Source organism: Ischnura elegans, chromosome 10, assembly GCF_921293095.1.
Source record: "Ischnura elegans chromosome 10, ioIscEleg1.1, whole genome shotgun sequence".
NCBI lineage: Eukaryota > Metazoa > Arthropoda > Insecta > Odonata > Coenagrionidae > Ischnura > Ischnura elegans.
The window spans coordinates 8365900-8386860 of NC_060255.1; the positions used below are offsets into that span (position 1 = coordinate 8365900).

At 38.3% G+C, this 20961-nt stretch overlaps 1 protein-coding gene across 4 annotated transcripts in view; it reads right to left on the minus strand.

Annotated features, from left to right (window-relative positions):
- Nucleotides 1–20961, minus strand: part of LOC124167048 (tyrosine-protein kinase CSK-like) — a 113982-nt gene that overhangs the window by 11567 nt on the left and 81454 nt on the right. For all 4 annotated transcript variants that reach the window (XM_046544825.1, XM_046544826.1, XM_046544823.1 and 1 more), the window contains 5 exons: nt 8516–8608; nt 4822–4973; nt 3788–4007; nt 2005–2139; nt 885–1021 (listed from right to left, as the gene is read on the minus strand). In XM_046544825.1, coding sequence (XP_046400781.1) covers nt 885–1021; nt 2005–2139; nt 3788–4007; nt 4822–4973; nt 8516–8551 — 680 coding nt within the window. In that variant the 5' untranslated portion in view covers nt 8552–8608. The remainder of the gene's footprint in view (nt 1–884; nt 1022–2004; nt 2140–3787; nt 4008–4821; nt 4974–8515; nt 8609–20961) is intronic.

Sequence of the window (20961 nt, forward strand, 5' to 3'; positions counted from 1 at the left end):
AAAATTGCTCCTATGGCAGTTGCATATTAATTGTTTAGCAAAATTACTTTTTTCATCTTTCTTATATTTGTAAGCACTTAAATGTTCTTTCCTCCTGATTACAAAACTTCTTCCTGTCTGTACACACCATTGCAATCGCTGCATTTCATTGAATATGCTCCACATCTATCCAATTGGTCCATCTGATCCTTACATTTAACGATCAGTCTCCCTAGAGTGGCATAAGGTTTAAAAGCCATGCGGACTTTGCCCTTGGGTAAATGATAGCCATTTTCAGAGAAAGTGCATCACTGTGCACCACTGCTTCTTTTTATCCTCGTCCGACGAAAACATTTGGTCGATAGCCAATCTTCTCCGTTTTAAAAACTAAAGTTTACAGTTATTTCAATTTTATGCCAATTGATTTATATTGCTGATATTGATCCATAATTTTAGAGCCATTTGTGCGTTGCATGCTTATAACCGACACTTAGTTTCTAAAATATTACTTAATAATAGAAATTATTGCAAAATTAACACAAAAAGAAATCATGTATTAATAAACCATTTGGTCATAAAAGAAAACAGAATAAGGTACAAGAGAATGTACCAACAATTCAATTCCTAACAAGTAATTAGACCTCAGGAAAAGAATTTGGGGAAAGCCAAGGAATAGCTTAGGTCAAAGCCACAAAGGATCCAAGGGGAGAAGCAAAGGAAAACCAGCATAAAGGCTGATAGAATGCATAAACATTTCTTTGAATCACATATTCAAAAATAATTTACATGGTTTTCATAATGTAGAGACCACAAGGATCTCTGGCATGGGATAAACTAAAGAAATAGACATTAAGATATTACTAACAAATACATATACTTTCCCAATGAAGCAGTATATAACTTACGTCATTAATGATGCTTCAGCCAAAAATTTTTGAGCAGCTTCACTAGAATCTTTAAGCATCTTTACAGCCACTTTCTCCCCCCTGAGCAACCCAAGCATGACATCACCAAATTCACCTTTTCCTATTGACTCTTTGAGCTGAAATAGAAGGCAAAAGGTTAACGTTTACTTTGTGTAAAAAAAACTTTCACATGATTAAATTACCAAACTGAAATGTTAACTTCATGGCCATGATGCCCCTAAGTTCAATTCGTAAAGAAAGTCATTGAATGAAATGATTTATTTATCTTATTCCACATTGATCCCTAACACCTTCAAGGCTAAATTGGGTACCATTCATAAATTATTTTAGGCATGCTCCAATTATGGAATTAAGAGTGACCCAAAAACTTAGAAACTACGATTTCATTAGTAAATTTTTATTTATTTTTACATCCGTTAATTTTTTTGTCTTGGTTTTGAGCAATATGATGTAGTCCTGATTAATTTTATGTCATGGCAATGAAAGAGTAAAATAGTTTGCTTTTTTCATTTTATTCATATAAAATTTATTTTGTTACGTTATTCACAGCAAGTGAGGAGAGCTGTGGTTAAAGAAATGCATAATGCTAATCCTCAATTTCAGTTTATCAGCCTGCTTTTGTTTTTAAAGTTTCCCAGGCAGGTCTGTATGTAAGAGTGAAAATTCTCAATTTCCCAGCAATTGCATTTTCCTGCAATTTGCACTTTTTTCTGGGGTCCCTAGAGAAGTGTAAACAAGGGGTTTTACTGCATTTACAAAGCATACACACACTGTTATCAACTGGGACCACAGTAGTCCTTACAAACTGTGAGCTCCAGAAAGAGTGAGTGCATTCATATCTCCTAAGGACCTTTCACCCTCTCCTGCATCTTTCAAGTCAGAACAGCCACACAAAACCATCGTTTTGTTCATGCAACACTTTTGCCCAAATCATGAGACTTTTCACAACCTCTGTACCAGATAAGTGAAGATACCATATTAAGGTATTTTATTAAGGATGCTTCATCCATCTTCTCATGAAGTTCAATTAAATATTAGTTACAATTACATTATCTTCAAAACACATCTATGATCCCTGCAGAAATAACTTATTTCATACCTCTACTTCATGCTCTTGAATGACCCATCCAGCTTCTTCAAATGCTTTGGTATTAACACAAAACTCCTGTTTCCCTTTCTTTGGTAAACATTTTGTTAACTGTGTGCACAGACCATCAGCATCTTGCTCATAATGCTGAAAACAAGAACAAATATTCACAATTAAGAAGAAAACGTGCACTCATTATGTTTAGAGTCCATTTCTCCCACAAGTATAAACAATAAGTGTTGCGGCCTGGGAGGGAGTGGACTAAAATATCAAATAACTACTATTGTGCAAAGAAATAATAAAATATGATACAAAAAATTAATTAAATACACAAACAAAAAACTGGAAATTTACTGACACGTCCAAGTAATGGTTCATTTCCCCATTTCGGCATAATAAGACACACTGTAGTCCTGCATAGAGCTATTATTCTTTTCAAAGCTTAACCCTTTTGAGACAGTGAAGTTATCGCCTTAGCGTGACTGCTGTACTGAGCCCCAAGAGACTCTTTCGTCCCCTTCGTACGGAGCATTTTTGCACGACATTTGTGAAGAAGGGTCTCACTGATAATCACACACTCTCAGCCCCAACCTTCTTCGACCCTTCATAGCTGGGACTTCGCATTATCTCATACTCCGAGGGTAGTTGGACTCCCTCCTTCCTTGGGATTTATAACCCTACCAGCGGCATTGGTTTGCGGTCAATCATGCTTTGTTTATATGAATTAGCTGAATGGATAATTGTCGCTTGAACGTAAATTGTAGACTTCGAATAGAATTCCTCGTTTTATTCTGAGAATTGCCAAATTTTGAACGAAGCTGTACCGTCAATATTAACGCATTTAATGCAGCAACAATTTCCATGTTGATGTTTATTCTGAAATCAAGATATAAGTTAATATTTATCGTAGAATATTGTTTAAAAATTGTAAACGCTGCTCAAAAGACAAATAATTCAATTCTTACTTCATATTTTTTGAGAAAAGAACAAAGATTTATTTTGCAAAATGACTGGATAAACAATTGTATGACCACGGTCCCCATTTTCAGTCTCACTTAATCACTGCTCTTCACTGTTCAGAATCATTAAATCATGGTCATTAATACGTCATTTATTTTTTCTTTGGTTAAAAAATGAATTTTTGGATCAACTAACGAGCTATAAGTCACTGGATTTTAGATGTTGACAATTTACATTGTAAGCTATCAGTGAAATACTGTGAGTATAAAGTGAAGTCTTAGCATTAAAATGTATTCAAACAATTATGGCCATACAACAAAATGGATGAGAGATAAAGGGAAATTCGTGATTCAAGATCAGTTTATTGGGCAAATTTAGAAAAAATCTAAATGGACATGAAAAGCTACTTTTTTTCAAAAAATAATCTAGCAGCTTGAGGTAAATATACATACACCCATTCAGAAATTTTGATGAAAATCTGAGACCCGAAGGGAAAACAATTTGTTGAACTGAGGTTGAATAACCCAAAGATGAAAAATTATATAATTTACCTCACTACAACGTTAAAACACTTAAATGACCAAGTTTAATATAAACTGACAACGAAATACAAAGTACGCACAATGATAAAAAATCCTGTAGATCCATATCATTTTCACACTATTTAACCCAAGTTAATCGCTAATACTTGGCTAACTACAAACGTCAATTGCCCAAATATGTATCATAAAAATTACCTCAAAAATTCTGACTACTTAAGGATAATTGTTTTTTAATCAAAATACATAATTTAAAAGGCCTAACAAATATTTAAATAACAAGTAAATGTAATCACCTCCACTAGTTGTGCCAAGTTTTCAAAAAACTCCTCATCATCAATGGTTAGTTGATTATCTTTGTACTTCACTCTGTAGTGCTCAACTTTTCCCAGGTAGCACACACACAGTGTGTAATCCCCAGGGAAATTAGTCGACTCCCTCACAAGGAACAAGCCATCTTCTTTTGGGGACAGCAGCTGTTCAGCTCTTTCACGAGATATCTTCCCATGAAACCACCTGTGAGAACATCATTTACCAATGCTTGTTATTAATACAAACAAAATTAACAATAAATACAAGACTACAGCGGAACCTTTAATACACACATTTACGTTTAGGATGCACATACATATTTTCATAAAAAGTCTAATTCGATTAATTAACAAGCAATACAATTGACACTTAAATGTGAGTTATTGAAAGCACTGAACAGCTTATGACATTGCAGCACTTCAAACTTTCATCCAAAGCAAATGTGAAATCATCATTTTTTAAGGAATAATACTTGGTTAATTAATGAATACACAGGTTCAAAAAGCAGTTAATTAGATATGATATGACCACAGCATTAATGACAATAATATAAATCGCAAATTACTTTCACATTCAGAGAGAGAAAAATGAATCTGACCCTAATAGGGTGACAAGAGATCAGAAGAAAGATCCAAACACCCCTTTCATAGAATCCCTCTCAAAGGATTTTCATAAATGGAACAAGCAAGATTTCAAACTTGATGATTAGACCATTTTATAAATCATGATCATGACAGGGAAAAATGCATAAGCCTGACTTTTACCACTCTGTGGTTGAATGCCTCACTATATGAATGCCCCACAATAAGAACATAAACAAGTAAAAATCCCTCCAGCCTCTCAGTCGTGTACCTCACGGAATAATTCTCTGTCACTTACTTCTTTCAATACTAAAAAGATCTACCCATTTCCAATTCATCCTTGGCAATACTTTCAACTCTATTCATGCACAAAACTTTCTTCACAGTGCAGCCATTTCACTTGACTTAATTTTGCAACACACAAGGAAATGACTTACGGCATAGCATTTAGCTTGACTTCCGCCCTTTTTTGGAGGTAAATTGGTGATGGTAATTTGTCGTTCTCTTGGACTTCCATCATGACCTTCTTGTTCAATAGATACCAGCCAGGGCCCTGGAAAGGACAGACGATTGCAACTGGCTGGAATCTCTGTAAGCAAAGAGAAAAACCATAAGCAAACAGCACGAATGGGGAACTTCTAAAATCGGAGTGCCCATCACCATTAAGCTAGTAAGTGAATGGCAAAAATTGTGATTGCTGATGCACGAAGTATATTCCAATGTAATTTTTTGGTACAATCCTCATATGAAATGTATGTAACTTTAAGTAAGTGCACACAATAGACATTAATTTCACATCTACTAAATGCTTTCAATGATATAGATTTTATATGAAATACATCATGCCTATTTTTCCCATCTGTCCACAGAGTACTCTAGAAAGTTTCACTCAAGATAATATTAGCACAAACACAATCGAAAAAATCATTGTATGAATATATCATAGCAATATAATACGTACTCCAATGATAATGAATCTTTAGAAAATAATGCCAAGTGCGGGCAGAGAGTCAATAAAAAACACAATATGTACCTAATTATGTAAATTAAGTGTCCCTAGTCATTTGAAACCATCAGCTACTCTATGTTTTACAAGACTTGAAATAAATTGAAATTATAATATGGGGTAGGAAAAAATTAATAACCAAAACTATCGATAAAATAACCCAATTTTGTGATAAATTTAGTCAGGTGCTTGACAAAGCATCTACACATCCAATAATATGGAGCCATAATTATCCTTTGTCTCAGAAGGCCATAAGAGAAAGGAATCCAGAAGAGTCTTTATGCTAAATAACCAACCAGTTTTAAACCATACTGATATTCAAAAGGTGAAACATTGTAAAGGGTTCACTCATGGGATCATTATTAAACTTGTTCGCTGCCACATTGGTCATACTGACCGAAAAGTGTACTTCATGGTCATGCCGTTTCCGTCATAAGAATGAGTCCCATTTTTGACCTCACACAGCAAGCTGTTGGTCACAGCTGCTTGGGTGGTGAGTACATGGCAATACCCACACGGTGCACGTAGCTGAAGGCACATGAGAACTTTTGGATATTTTTGTTTCTGGAAAAACTTACTAATGATCCATTATAAAGCAACAATCACGCCAAACATGTCAAATTATAACAATAAAATCATATATAAATAGAACAATAGTATTAATACACACATATTTCACCAATCCATGAAGTGATTACCATAAAATTCACCAAAAGTTAAAATATAAACACGTAAATGGTTCCTTGGGACATTCAGAGCAAAAATTTGTTCCTTTTTTCACTTTCCTTCTTGGTTTAACTTCTTTCCATTCTTGCACTGATTTCTTCTTGTAGCAGCCTTTACTATTTTTTCTTACTTTCACATTCCTCTCTTCTTTTTTCCTTGGCTCATAGTGTCGTTTTCTTCTCTGTCTGGTCTCCTCTTTCTCTTCCATCTTTTTCTCCCCAGCCAATATTAAATGAGGAATTACATTTTCGTGGAAATCAACTATGCCCATTTTATTTCCAGTACATTCTTTGTAATAGGCACTTACCATGGATGTTGATACATATTATCAACTTCACGGCCAACTTTCTGTACCACTTTACAGTACATATTTCTTAGGGCAGAGAATAAGCTGCCATCTGATCCGACAGATCGACTGATGATTTGACCTTATTGCAGTAGAATACTACTTTCCATTCTGTTACCTTATCACTATTTCTTCCAGAAACCTCAACAGTTGAGTGATAATGCTTTATGGAAAGCATTTAAATGTTTCTCTTGCTCTTGCAGCTCAGTATTCCTCTGCCATTCTCTCTCATTATAATTTCTCCCTTTTTCATGAAACATTTCTGGCTGACATCTTTTGGGGTATGCCTCTTGTTTTTTCTCAAGCGTCCCATCAAATGAGTTTTTTGACCCAGAAATTTGTTGGCTATTTCAACACTTGTGTACCATTTGTAGGTACATACTGTTTGTCCTTCATTCAAAATTGGCTCACATACAATTTAATAGGATTACATGCATTTGAAACGGCTGAGTGGCAACGTTTTCAAAGTAAGAGACAACGTAGTGCATTCCCGCTGTTTCTATTAAATGCAGAAAATCCTCGGCATTGAGCGGCATTGGCATGCCTTTTGCTTCATCAAGCCCTTCTCAGCTATCTAGGAGGATTGTCAAATTGCTAGGTAAATGTGATAGAGGGAAAAGTTTGATAGTGGTCAAAGGAAGAAACATCACGACACCTGAGCATGATGACCGAAAAAGTGACTGGCATTGCATGTGATGAGCAGAGTTGCTATTGCCATGCCATGTCAGTCATTCTGACCAAAAGTTATAAACTAATAATTTTCAGGACAAGAGACTTCTCTAAATTCACTCAAATAAAAAGGATGCGAGTATTAAAGTGAAACGGAAAAGAAAAACACTTGGGTGCAGAGGGTTAATTTCTCTAAAAATCCACGGCAGGGAACGCGTTAAATATAATTTATACTTTCATCATTACAGAAGTTCAATGCTTTTCAAATTTTTTCTAGAATATCATCGCAATTAGTTTATCACAGAAACAAATTGCAATAATTTTTAGAGCAATGTGAACCATAATGTCAATTTCTACCACATGACTACATAAATCACCATCGAATTTTAAAATTTAAAAGAAAGGGAATTGGGGGAAGACTACGAGTTAGGCAAGCTACAACAAAAGCAAAAAGTTAATACCAAAATATTTACTTCAAGTAACTTATTCTAAGCTTTTCAATTGAATAAAACATTTCATTACCAATACCTTGCACTCATAATTGATTTCACTGAACAGCTGGAGACTCGCAGCTTCATGTCCTCACAATCAAGACAAGAAATAAATAAATAAAATTTTAGGCCCATGATCAGTCCTCCTAGAATGTATATATGATCCTATAAAGTGCTTTTCAATCTCCAATGACATACCATTATTATTATTATTATTAGCAATTAATCACCTTTAAAATTAGCTTCTACCCACATCACTTTACAAAAATTCTAATTTCTTTCTCTCTCCCCATGTTTCATGAAAACTACTTCATACATACTTATGAATGATCCAAATTTTATTTCATAAATAAATAGAAAAGATATTCAATATGTATGATTACTAAATTTTCAGGAAAAGAGACACACTAATAACTAATTCCACTAAAATATATCCATCATGAATTTTATCAGTGAATGAGTAGCATATTATTATTAGTATCAAATATTTTTATCAGTGAATGTGAAGCATATTCCAGGGATGTTACACAGTGCATCGCCCGCATCCTATGCATTGAAAGGGGAGCAATATTACTTAAAATGCATTTGATGACATTTTATGCTTTTCTCAAATATTCCCTAAATGAACAACATGGAAAGAAGTCTTTCAAAAATCATTGCACACATTCAAATATTTTTATGGTGAGGACACTGCTAACTAGGTCATGCAATGTGCTTGAACACCATACTTTTTCTAATGAAACAAAATGATATAATGCGCATTTTACCATTATTCACTCCACTGTTTTTTAATAATACTCACAATTTCAATCAATATCGTCAGCGATTACTGAATCAATACCTTTTCCCTGTATCTTATTCCAGAATAATTAAAAAAGTATAGACATTAATACCTGGGTCAGAGCAGAATTCTGCACGTTTTGGCTCATCACTGCAACAATCCATAAAACTGGCAGGAGGAATCAATTGCATAGAAGATTCATCACCTGGAATTAAGAGGAGAATGTAATCTGTAAGTACGCAAACAGATAAAGTTCTACTTTTAAAATGAAATTATTGAAAGCAACAACTAAGAAAATCAAAGCACAGCAGAAACAAGTGACTTTGTATGCAGTCACGCGAACGGGTGCAAAGTTAAATACAGCAAAGGATGAAGTTTGCCATGAAAAAATATTTGACTTAGCCAGGATTCGAACCTAGATTCCTCTGAGAAAATGTAACTGGCTAACACACCTGACTGGCAATCGTGACATTCAGGTTGAAATCCTGACAAAGTCAAATATTTTTTCATGGCAAACTCCATCCTTTGATTTTTTTAAAGTAAGAAAATGACCATCAATCTTCTGCCAAGCATGTTAGCTCAAGTTATTTGGCAACAAAGTAATGAAAGAGTTTGTTTCCAAATAAAAGGCTACCAAACCCTTTGTTAATTTTGGTCAAAAGTTAATCCTCTGACACAATAAAGATAGCAAGATATTCATGAGGCCGACATAAATAAAAAATGCTGTAATGGGTGTTTGGGTGAAGTAGTTGAGCTGTGCCGTGAACCTCAACATAGAACCATGAATCTTAAAACCGTATCATCAACATCTCATGAAATTAAAGAGCAATCTCATTAACTTAAAACATATGGTCAAGGTTCCTATGATATAAGTCAAAATCCCTTGCTATGACTTCTTTCGCTAACAGAACAACCAATTAAATAGAAACATTAAGAGATCCTAACATGGCTTAGTACACTCAAGCTGTTTGATATAGCAAGAATACTTAGGAGACAAATTACATTCTAACTTGCCTCACTTACAATATCAAAGATACTAGTAAATCAATAGAACATATACGTATATCAATTATCTAATAATCAGTAACTGAATAGTGCAATCACACAGTAAATCATTACCATAACAAACCAGGACTGTGGAGAAAACTGGCAATTTAGACAATTTATTTGAAAAAATATAAGTTTTCTCATGACACCAGACACATGCTGTGAAGCCATTAATTTTAGCAAGCTCGTTTAAACAGTGACAGCAAGTACATATACGCATGTTAGCAACCGCATTCCCAAAAATGAATGAATTATAAAAGAAAACTATGTATTCCTTTGCAAAGAGAAAGATCCTGTCCACACAGAGATTGGATATGAAGCTCCAAACGCTACTCCTATCTCATTGGCGAATTCACCGCTCTACAAGTGTGCGATCCCGTGGCATTGCACCGGCCGCATATTCGGTCTATATGATCGCTTGTGGGTGCTCGGGCGGGACGAGGTAAGTGCGGGGGGGCATGCCGTGTCCAAATGGGTGCTGGGAGCACACTCATCACAACGCGAGATTGCAAGCACATATTTGGTGAGTAGATCACAGGTAGTGTAGTGGTGTAGCTGCCACCAACACTACCTGTGCTGAGGATCCTGGTCTGTCAATGCATTCAGTGTCATTTAGCAGCATTCATTTCAACTTCATGCCCTTTCTCATCATCATATATATTCTCTAATGAACACGCTGGATATATAACCACCAGCCGCCACTGCGTTTAATAGTACACCCATGATAAAGATATATTTAAAATTGGCCAGTGAATTCTTAAGCAAAAGTTTAGATAAAGGGAAGAGAATTTTTAGCATTTATTGCATGATTTCCATCAAAATCACAGATAAGAAAGGAATGCATCTTTGTCAACCTGCCTCCTAAGGCAACTACAAGCCCAAAGCTTTAAATACTTTGTAATCCTCTTTCATTGCACTTATAAATCTTATTAGTTCTAATAAAAATTAAAAAGAGAAAGGATATGAGGGAAGGGAAGGGCGTACGCAGGATTTGTTTCTAGGAGGGCACAAGGGACTGACAGGCAAATGGTTTTCTCACTTTTTGTGATTATAAACAACATGCAACAATTATTGTTCGAAATATTCCCTTAATATTAAAGTTATTAATATGAAATTAAATGATTGAGGATCCATAATACAGAAAACAAAGCAAACGTAATGATAACCATATTAAAAATCTTGTCCATTTTTTGAGCGTCTGGAGCTTCTAGTGTCTTGTCACTACGAGCCCCCATGCCCCTTCCCTAATTTCGCCTATGAGGGAAGGTATCAGCCCTTGTTCAGTCACCAAGGTGCAAATAAACCAAAGATGATTACCATTTCATTCAATGACAGACATCAAACCTCAAGACCATTACAATCCTCTAAAGGGTAATGGGTGTGTCCTGAGTGGCACATATTTTGACCCACTACACCAACATGCACATAAAATCATCATCAATTCATAAATGAAATTTATGTTAGGCCTGAAATTTTTGGGCAAAAATTTGTCAGATATTATACATCGAGCAGTCAGAAATTCACCACAGACAAATGTAATTTAAGATAAAATAAAAGACCCAAGCTACATTTCAAGCATTGATTGAATATTAAAATACCCAATCATTACCAAAAATATCATCCAAAAATCAATATATGTATAAACCACTAGCTTACAATGCTAGATTAGATTTCAACCATATTATTGAGTCTTATTTCAGAATGGAGATGCTTAAAATTTCTTTCCCTAGCGGATATAGCCATCACTAATTTATTTCTATGTTTGCACTTATGGCGTCAGGTGAATGAATAAAGGATAGAGAGGGGGAGATAGAGAGATAATCGCTAAATGCATTGCGATAAAATGCTTCAATTATTATTGTATCACATGATATAGTGCATACTGGCGAAAGCTAACCCCAGCCGCATTTGATATTGCGGTAGCGTAGCTCCTTACACAACGCAGCATAATGACTGATGCAGAAAGGTTTCTCGGGTTTTCCACCGGTTGATGTCGTCCATGTCTCCCGACGTTTCGATCTGCGACTTGCTGATCATCCTCAGGGGATCTTCCGAATTCGGAAGATCCCCTGAGGATGATCAGCAAGTCGCAGATCGAAACGTCGGGAGACATGGACGACATCAACCGGTGGAAAACCCGAGAAACCTTTCTGCAACTGATACGCCGGGAAAATCTAAGATCATACATAATGACTGATGGATAAAAATCACCCACTGCCAAACACCCTTAAGATAGCAGAAGTAGACAGAGGGACACAATAAACCTAACGGGATATTAATACAGCAGATGGTTAGGTGAACGCTACGACGCATCTCTCAACATCTAGGAAGGAAGTCGTATGGAGTAAACGTGGGACGCATTGGAGCTTCAAGTTTTCGCCTGCTTCGATTGCGGGCCGACGTGCGCGCAACGGTTTATTCTTCGTGTGTAACTCGCTAAAATGCCAGCCATAAAATTGGACATCGTTCACGGGAACCAGACGTCGGAGAATGGAGTGCACATGAGGGCTTTGCATGAATACCCTCTAAAGCAAAATGAAATTTTCCCCGCGCAATCGAGCGAAAAATGGGAAGACTTAAAGATGCAACCGCTACTACGGCTGCCCCAATCTCGCTTCCGCAAAATCCCTACGACCTTATTCCAAGCCCTGAGGTTCTCGGCGAATTATACATCTAATGAAAATGAATTCGCCTCTCCACAACCAAGGAATGGCAATCAAAACTTTACGAAAGTCAAAACAGTAAAATTTCCATAGTTTAGTTCCCGGGAGCAAAATGTAGAAACGAAACGAAAAAGAATAAAACCCGGGGAGCTAAGTCAGGGCCGAAACGAAATCAGCAGTAGTAGACGGCACGACGCCGGCGATAAATCGTTGATCTCCCACGATATACTCCATATACTTACTTCGTGCACACTCAAAATTTAATCCTAGAAAGGCACTCCTTAATCCTAGGAAATGAACTTTTAATTGTCAATGACCAAATCGATTCATAGATGGTGAACGCTGGCGCGCGCAGCCTACAGTACCCCCAGACGCCAGCCGCCGTGGAATTTTAGACGTCGGCGTTGGATCATGCGACTCCCCCACATTCGGTCCCACTTATTCCAGAGCCAGCCTCTCTCCTCTACCCACACGTGCGAGCCAATCAACCTCCACTCGTCATAAATATGTACTATATGTACCCACCCTCATCTCCTTGCCCACTGCGTTTGGTAGCAAAGTAGGACTGGAGCCTGATGTTGGCAATTTGCAGAAACAATTGTTGCAGAGAATAAAAGCACACACACTCGTACGCTATTAAGAAATACTAGCCTCATGACGAAATACAACCACTAAGGGAGCCACTAAACACATATTCTAAAAAGGAAACCATACCAAGCAAACTGCAGCTCATTTCAAAAAGTGTTTTTGAATAACCAAAGCGGGCGGTCTTTAAGTCATTGAAGGACAGTAGAAGAATTTGATTTGCAACCGACGTAAAACTTACTACGCTTCACACAAACGAGATTAAGATTGGTAAATCCCTGTACGATTCGATTTAATTTGCATCATTTGCTACATGTTTGTATCCGGGAACAGAGCCTAAGGCGAATGGTGCGGGGAGTACCAGCCCGGAGCCGGTATCACCGCGACACACCAAGTGCATTGTCACGGTGAAACAATTCTCAGAGCAATTTCAAGAGACCGTTATAATCAGCTCCTGACTGGTTCGTTCATGTCGAGAACCTCGTTAGTTTTTCCGCCACAGACTCGGATGACGAGCTCAAATGAGTTTCATTGAGCTGAGAACACGACGTTTCCTCCAGCAGAGCTGTAACGTCGATACCAGCATGAAACCATTCGTACTCTTTTAGCAAGATGTCAAGTGGTGGTTGAAACGCAAAAAATTAAACTTCATGCGAAAAAATGGCACATATATATACAAATGGCGTTTTTCGCATGCTCTAAATATACCAAAAAAAATAGGAACCCATAATTAATATTGCATTACCGTTATCACCTCAGAATTAATTACCTCATACACTCATTCTTTCCAGGATCGATAATGTGATGGAACTGTTCATAAAAAATCAATATGATAAACTGCCTTAATACCACGATTTTTCCGGATTAGCATCCATTTAAATTTTTTTAAAGTGAATTCGTTACCCCAATGTCTGAGTGGTGCGACGACTTCATTTATTAACGATCGGAATGCAAAACGCACCCTCATTTACGAAAATTTCCAAGCGGAAATAACGAACAGCGAGGATTAAGACTTGGGAGTTTTAATCATATTTACATGCGTTTGAGTTTACGAGTATAATGGCATAAAAAGTCCGTGGCCAAACGCGTGTAAAGAACGAAACCAACATCTAATTCAACGTGGATTTAAATATTAAAGAAACTGCAAGATTCATTTGTTCAAATACTTTTAAAAATTCACAGGATAGATAATCGATTTCCTCTACAGGTCAAATAGTTCTCAACCTTGTGAGTGCATTATCCCAGATTCACAACAGCTTGGGCTCTCACGATATGATGCGGAGGTGGCATTCTCATCACACGAAAACACACCGAAAAGAATTGAGATTGGATTTCCACAGGGTTTGACGTAAGTATCTTTCATGGATTTGCATATCGCAGAGAGGATCCAGGGATGAAGGGGTAAACGAGAGCGCCTTGCTGACGAAGAGGACGCACTCGACGACTCGAGTGCTTTGAATGGAAAGTAACCCACAGTCCCCCCACCCACCCCCCCCCCCCTCCGTCCCCATTGCCGTGCCCCCCTCACACTCACTTTCCCCTGTCTCTGATCAAACGCGCAGAGAAACGCAATCGCCCTCCGGATTCCACAATTTAAAAAAAACACGGGCACGGGATTTTTCTTCTCCTACTGGTCATATTAATCACTTCAATCCACCAAACTATTTCAAAAGTGGGAGGAAAGAATATGATTTATCACAAATGTAAAATAATTTCCATGAACATTCAAAGATAACATGCATAAGGCGATTCGGAAAACCGAATCACAAGAGCTATTCGTAACGATGAGATCTGCTGAAAGAAGGAATTGCGCGTGGATAGAGGTAAAACTACGACTTATAGTTAGGAATGACTGGAAAAGGGTTTTTAAAAATTAAATATAGGCCCATGGGCGAGAAAAACTACGAAAAGCTTTCGAAAACCTCATCCGCAGGTGGGAAAGAACGATGCAATCACGCACGAGTGAAAAAAGAAGAAGTAGAAAGCTTAATGGTGGCCCAAACAGGAAAATTTAGTTCGGGTAGGAAGAACTGCAGTCGTTTACTACGAAACCCACTAAATAATGACAAATTTAGTCCATCATTACCAGGAGAGAGAGAAATGGAGACATGGCATGAAAAAGTAAAGTTATTGATACGATTTTTTCGAATTGGAAACTGAATTAGCAAAAACAATGCAGTGAAAGCAGCAGAAAAGCGGCGCAAATGACTAATATGATGAAAGGCGCTAAAATGGTTGAAACGCAAGGAGGCAATTGGACGTCCTTAACAGCAGCGACCTTCTACAAAATGAACGGGAGAAATGCCTAATGCTCGAGCTCGGCCATGATGCTCAAAGAATGGATTTCATTCCACGCAATTCACCCGAATCAAGTGTATCGTGGCCTCGCATAACGACGAGAGTGGGGCACAGGTCACCGGTCGGCCCACGCAGCAAAACAAGGCACGCACAACTGCCGCCAAGAACGCTTTCACCCGACAAAACGGCACTTTCACCAGCCGAGGCGAGTGAAGAGCGCGGGTGGACCGGTTACTTTAGACATCCAAATAAAAGCCACGGACGCGAAAGGTGCATACGTACTAATGTTTAATTGGAAGAAAGACCACCTCTCTCTCTCTACTCAAATTCACGCAATCGCAGCGGCCTGCTTAAGCCCCAAGCACGGCCAAAATGAATCACGTATCTACGTTCGGCAACGCAAAACAGACAACTTCCTAATATAGTAGCTATCCAAAATAATTACGATGGTAAAAAATAAATGAGCAAAGTGGCCCAGAAAATGTAGAATAGAAACACGTTATCAGATGCGAGCTTCCTTAAACTAAAAATAAATAGCCGACAGATGAGAAGCATTAATATTTAGGTACGATTCATTCGTTGGGTGATCGCCAATAACGTGGATTATCCAGTTATAAAATGAAACATAAACTAAATCAAGATATAAAATACCTTTCACATTAACCCACACGTTTAGTCATAGAGTTCACCGTTTGCTTACACATAGAAAATCGGATAATACGCCCAGTAGATATTTTCTTGAATCTTCGAACAATATGAAAATGAAAATGAGACTTCGTTGATTTCCACTGATTTATTTCGTCCGTGAAATAAATCAGTGGAAATCAACGAAGTCTCCCTTTCATTTTCGTGTTTTAACTTCCACATAGTTGAGCCTAATACAATTGAACGAATTCGAACAATATCTTCATTTTGAGGACATTTCTTTCGATGAAATACAACTGTCAGGATGGGTTTGTTAATAAGCGTTGCATGAAACCTAGGAACTTCGATTGGGAATAATTCGATGTCACTTATCTCAATGGAGAAGTCATACCAGCCCCTGGGAGAGGTGTCATGCAGTATTCAAGATAAGAGACAGTGAACTCCTCACGCTGAAGCTTCAGTGTGTGACTGACAGTCAGCAGATGAATTTCAAGAAAAGGATAAAACTGAAACGTAAGTGAGAGGTATAACAAGTTGACTCTGTGCATGTGAAAATACCACAATAATGCAACACAAAGGAGAGAAATTCAGAAGAGGCGCTGGGGGAAACTATTCTATGGGCTACTAATGCGCTGTTACTTGGGAACATAATAGTAAATAATCACCTTAACTAAAATCGCCACATAGAGAGATCATCCATCAATGCTAAGAATCCGTTGCAGTGAAAGAAGCACCAAAAGAGAAGAGTGAGATAATGCCGGAGAAAACATACGGTTCGAGCGCAAGGTTCCGAAGTGATTGACATGGTACTTTCGAAAGGAGAAGAAGAGGCCAATGATCAAGGATGAAATAGAATCAGAGCATATCCGCTTAAAAAATAGAGGAACGTAAATGCGTCAAGAAGAAGATGCAGCGTGGGCCTAAATCGAGGCGGCGACTCAGTCGGAGCGCATTCGGAAGGGAGGCGAAGGTAAATAAACAGGAGAAAGTGAGAGAGGCCGATGGTGTTTAAATATGGATTAACAGAGAATGATTCCCTCCATCCGTTAGCGGGAGAGTTGACGGAAAAAAAAGCACAACAAACCGGAGACAACATTTATCTCTCAATGAAGCGATTCCGTAGACGGCGTCGGATCCATGAGTAAAAGCCCGACAGCGGGCTGCTATAAATAGAAGTAAACAAGCGAGCGAGGACGCCACCGGAGGCACCGCAATGGCTTCCCGAAGGGCAGGTAGGGGCGGGCAATGGGGGGACCAAGTGGTGGTCGCCCAACAGCAGACAACGGCAGAGGCAGCTTCGCGACCGGAAATCGCGAAGCGTGACTCGAATGACATGAAGACGACTGCCCCGCCCCCTTGCAAGAGGACTGGCGTGCTTGCGGGAGGCCTACACTTGACCAATGGCCTTCTTTCCGCAGCGATACGGGCTTTGACAATTGAAAACTCGAGGACAGTTGGCGCCGGGCGACCATTCGTGTACGCAAAGAGATGGATGGAAAAAGGGCTTCTGCCGCAAACCATTTCCCTTGGGATGCCATATATACCTAATCTTCTGCTATAACCAGGAGGCACTCCAAATATCTATGACCAGGATTGAAGATCTCCACGTTAACCTGACGAAAATCTAGGTTTTTTAGGGATATGTTGAAGAATTCTTGATTTTTAAGCATCTCCATTTAGGCTGAATATAGTCATTTAGAGTTTTTTTTCTCGAGAGCTCTATAAAAGCAGTTGATTTGATACATTCTACAAGTTGTTAATGGATTAAAGGCTAAATGTATCAATATGGATAAAAAAGGTAATGGATTTCTATCATAAAGTTATCTACGATAACTAGGTGTGCTAGCACCAATCACATCATCAACACAAGCCAATTAATTCGATCTCTACAAACCGCTTTCCGTAACATAATTTTTGTTTTTTTTTTCCGGCGAACAATTGCAGCAAATTTTCTCGGGTTCCGCACCAGGTCCTCCATATCACCTTCCGACGTTTAACTCGCCCATCGTTATCATGGATCCAGGAATCCAAATCCAGGGATTCAGGAATTCAATCAAACATAGGAGGACCTGACATGGTGCGAAACCCGAGAAAACTTCACTGCGCTTTCCATAACCTTTCCATACTTAGATATTTCTTCTTTTTAATGGCGAACGCATTGCAATAACGAGAATCAGTATCACTATCTCCCCCGTTCAAAATTAAGTATGGTGTATTCCATGGGGATATGTTATCCAATGATGCGATGCGCAAAGTATCTTGAGAGTCCAAAATTACATCGGTCAACTGCACTAATTGCAACAAATGCGGAAATGTATTCTTTAATTTAAGAAACAACGACGGACTACCGAGCGGATTTTTCCATCTGCCAAACACACACACATGTCAATCACTGGCGTTTCTATGGTATTAAATACGATAATAAGACTTATGCCTTTACAAGGTTGCCAATGGGCCACTCTTTGTCTCCTGCAATCCTTCAGAGATGGGCAGAAGATTGCGCCATGTTCATTTCCAAAAACTTTCATGTTAATGTAATCTGCTATTTAGACGATTGGCTCATCTATAGTTCAAATAAGTTCTGTGTCTATTTTAATATCGATTATTTGTTAAATGATTTTAATGTACAAGTGAACATAAAGTCAATGAAATATTTAGGTGTCCTTATAATGACACCACCACCCAATCTGTGCAGTTAACAAGTGCATCAGTGAAAAGAGTGAAGGGAGTGTTAACCCTAATTCCTAAATTGCGGCAAATCGACACACCAAAGGCGATCTGCGGGGTTCTTATATTGGGTTTGCTGGATTCTACGACTTCCCACGTTTTCAATTAATCAAGTGTTTCAGCGAAACATACAATGGTGGCAAATTTTACAAGACACACACAGTGTCCTCTTGACAGTGCTTCCGCTCTTAAATCTTTTCATCAAGTATTCAATTGCTTGACATAATCTTCGGCACTCCTTGGCATTGTCCCTCCCGTCCATTTATTTATAAAATGCTACCGACTATCTAAATCAAAGGATGACCAGTATTAAAGCGATGATTAGAAAATGAGAACTATATAATAACACTTTACCTTCCAAATCCATATCCACTTCATAGACTATCGACCTCAGGACACCTCTTATGTCGAAATATTTATTCATTACACCGCTTAAGTTCCAACGCTCCTCCGACCCCATACTCACTCCAACATTTAAAGACTTCCGAAACATTCTTATATGGAGGGACATTAATTTTTCATGATAAGATTTAAGTTTCGCATCAAATCTAGCGCCAAGACATTATTGTCGGCAATATCAGAACTCTTGAAGTGACTAATCTCAAGTAATCACATGATAAACTAAGAAGACTCAAGGAAACTGACGATCACGAATTTCAACCCAAGGGCGGGATCATGGAGCCCTCGACGCCCAGCTCAAATGGTGGTCCACGGGAATTTGTGGCAGGCACTGAAGAGGACGAGTGGGTGGAATCAGACATAATGGGCCTCTGCACAATTCCATAATTCAATTCCGCTCCTCGGATGGGTCCACAGCCAATTGAGAGTTTCACCGTCGTTAAGTTTCCATCAACCTTGATATGATTTCCCAAATGGTCCATGGCAGTGAGGACTACGAGACCGTCATCATCATTTCGCATTTCAGAGCCAAAAGCGGCCAACTTTGATAGGGATAGATGTAAATACGACCCCCATTTGACGCTGCACCCCATTAATAATTCATAAACCCAACCAATGATCTCTTGACGCTTCACAACACACACCGAAACCATTTCACGGGAGCCTCTATTAATTGGTCTAATTCAGACCAATTGATGTAAAAAATGTAATAGTATACTCAAGTAAACAACCTAACCTCTCCACGAATGAATTCAATGAGTAGAACTGGCTGTTTCAGGTGAGATGTGGGGGAACCGTTCCATCGTTAATGTAAGACATAGCAGATTCCACATAAAAACTCAATCCACTACACTAAACTACTCGATTCTATGCTTGCATGCCATTTTCAAGGGTATCCTTTCCCATTTATTTCCGTCCATTCATAGTGATGAGGTCCACCCTCTGACCTCTTCATGTAGTGGGGGGTCATCAGAGTCACTCTATGGACACCATTATACTAATAGAGGAGGGCCTTATCTGCAAACCCAATGGGTCCATCCGCCACAGAAGAAGAGTCGTCACCACCCTAAAGCCCCAGAGCCCTCTTCTCCCCTCTCCAAATGCATACATTGGAATAAATTAACGGAAGAAATAAAAAAGCTTGGACACACATGAAAATGACGTGAAGGGCTCGAAACGCCACGCCGTAGTGCAGTGAATTAAGTTTGTAAGTGGGACCAGCAAAATCTTTTCCATTTATGAATCCACCGAGCTTAGAAATGAAAAGAACTGGTTTTCTAAGGATAACAAATAAGAGCTCGAGCTTAGGTAGAATTATTCGAGAGTTAGAATTTTTAAGCTTGAGCATACGAAAAACAAGATCGAACGGATCATTGGACTTTTAACAGTGAGTCAAAGATATTACACATCTACACATACATAAAACACTGCGAGCCACCTCTAGGGTGTTTGGCAGATGGTGATCAATCACCAGCAAGCAGTATGCAATTGGGTTCCCACAAGCACACCACAAGGTCGTTACGCGTAACATGTTACGCATACTAAATTTATACTATACTAAAATTATACCACCACATTCGTGCAAAGGCAAAACTTGCGAAATACTCACTAAGGTTATCTGCCAATGAAGGTAGAACATATGCTGTTAGAAATAACAAGAAAATTCAGAAACATGCATTAAGGTATGCATAAGTTAGTAGGCTACCCAATAAGTCATCTAATCTATTTACGAGGTCTATTTCTGCCGTTATAATCTCTTATTCATAGTGGAAAAAAGGCATTCAGAATCTGTCTGTTCTAAAGTCTATCTCTCTTATTTTATTTATATGAACTGATCTACCGTAAGATATGCTAACTTCGACAGAAAATGCACTGCTCTTGATTTTATCTGATAGATTTAGATAATAAATATGGCTTATAATTAATCCCAACCAACATTTCGTACATCTTTCCTTTGAAATACGGATGAAGTCTATCATGACACATAATAGCAAAAAAGGAATTGTGCTAGTCCTAATTTCATCTCCGTCGAAATTCACGTCGCACGATGGGGATGTTCCTATCCACAAAAAATAAATAACGATCGACGGACGTGACTAAAGCTTAGGGAATGGGAAGGGTAAATTCCCCAGGGTTAACTGTGAACTATGACTTGATGAATATTTATGGCAAAACGATCGAGAAGATTTTTTTT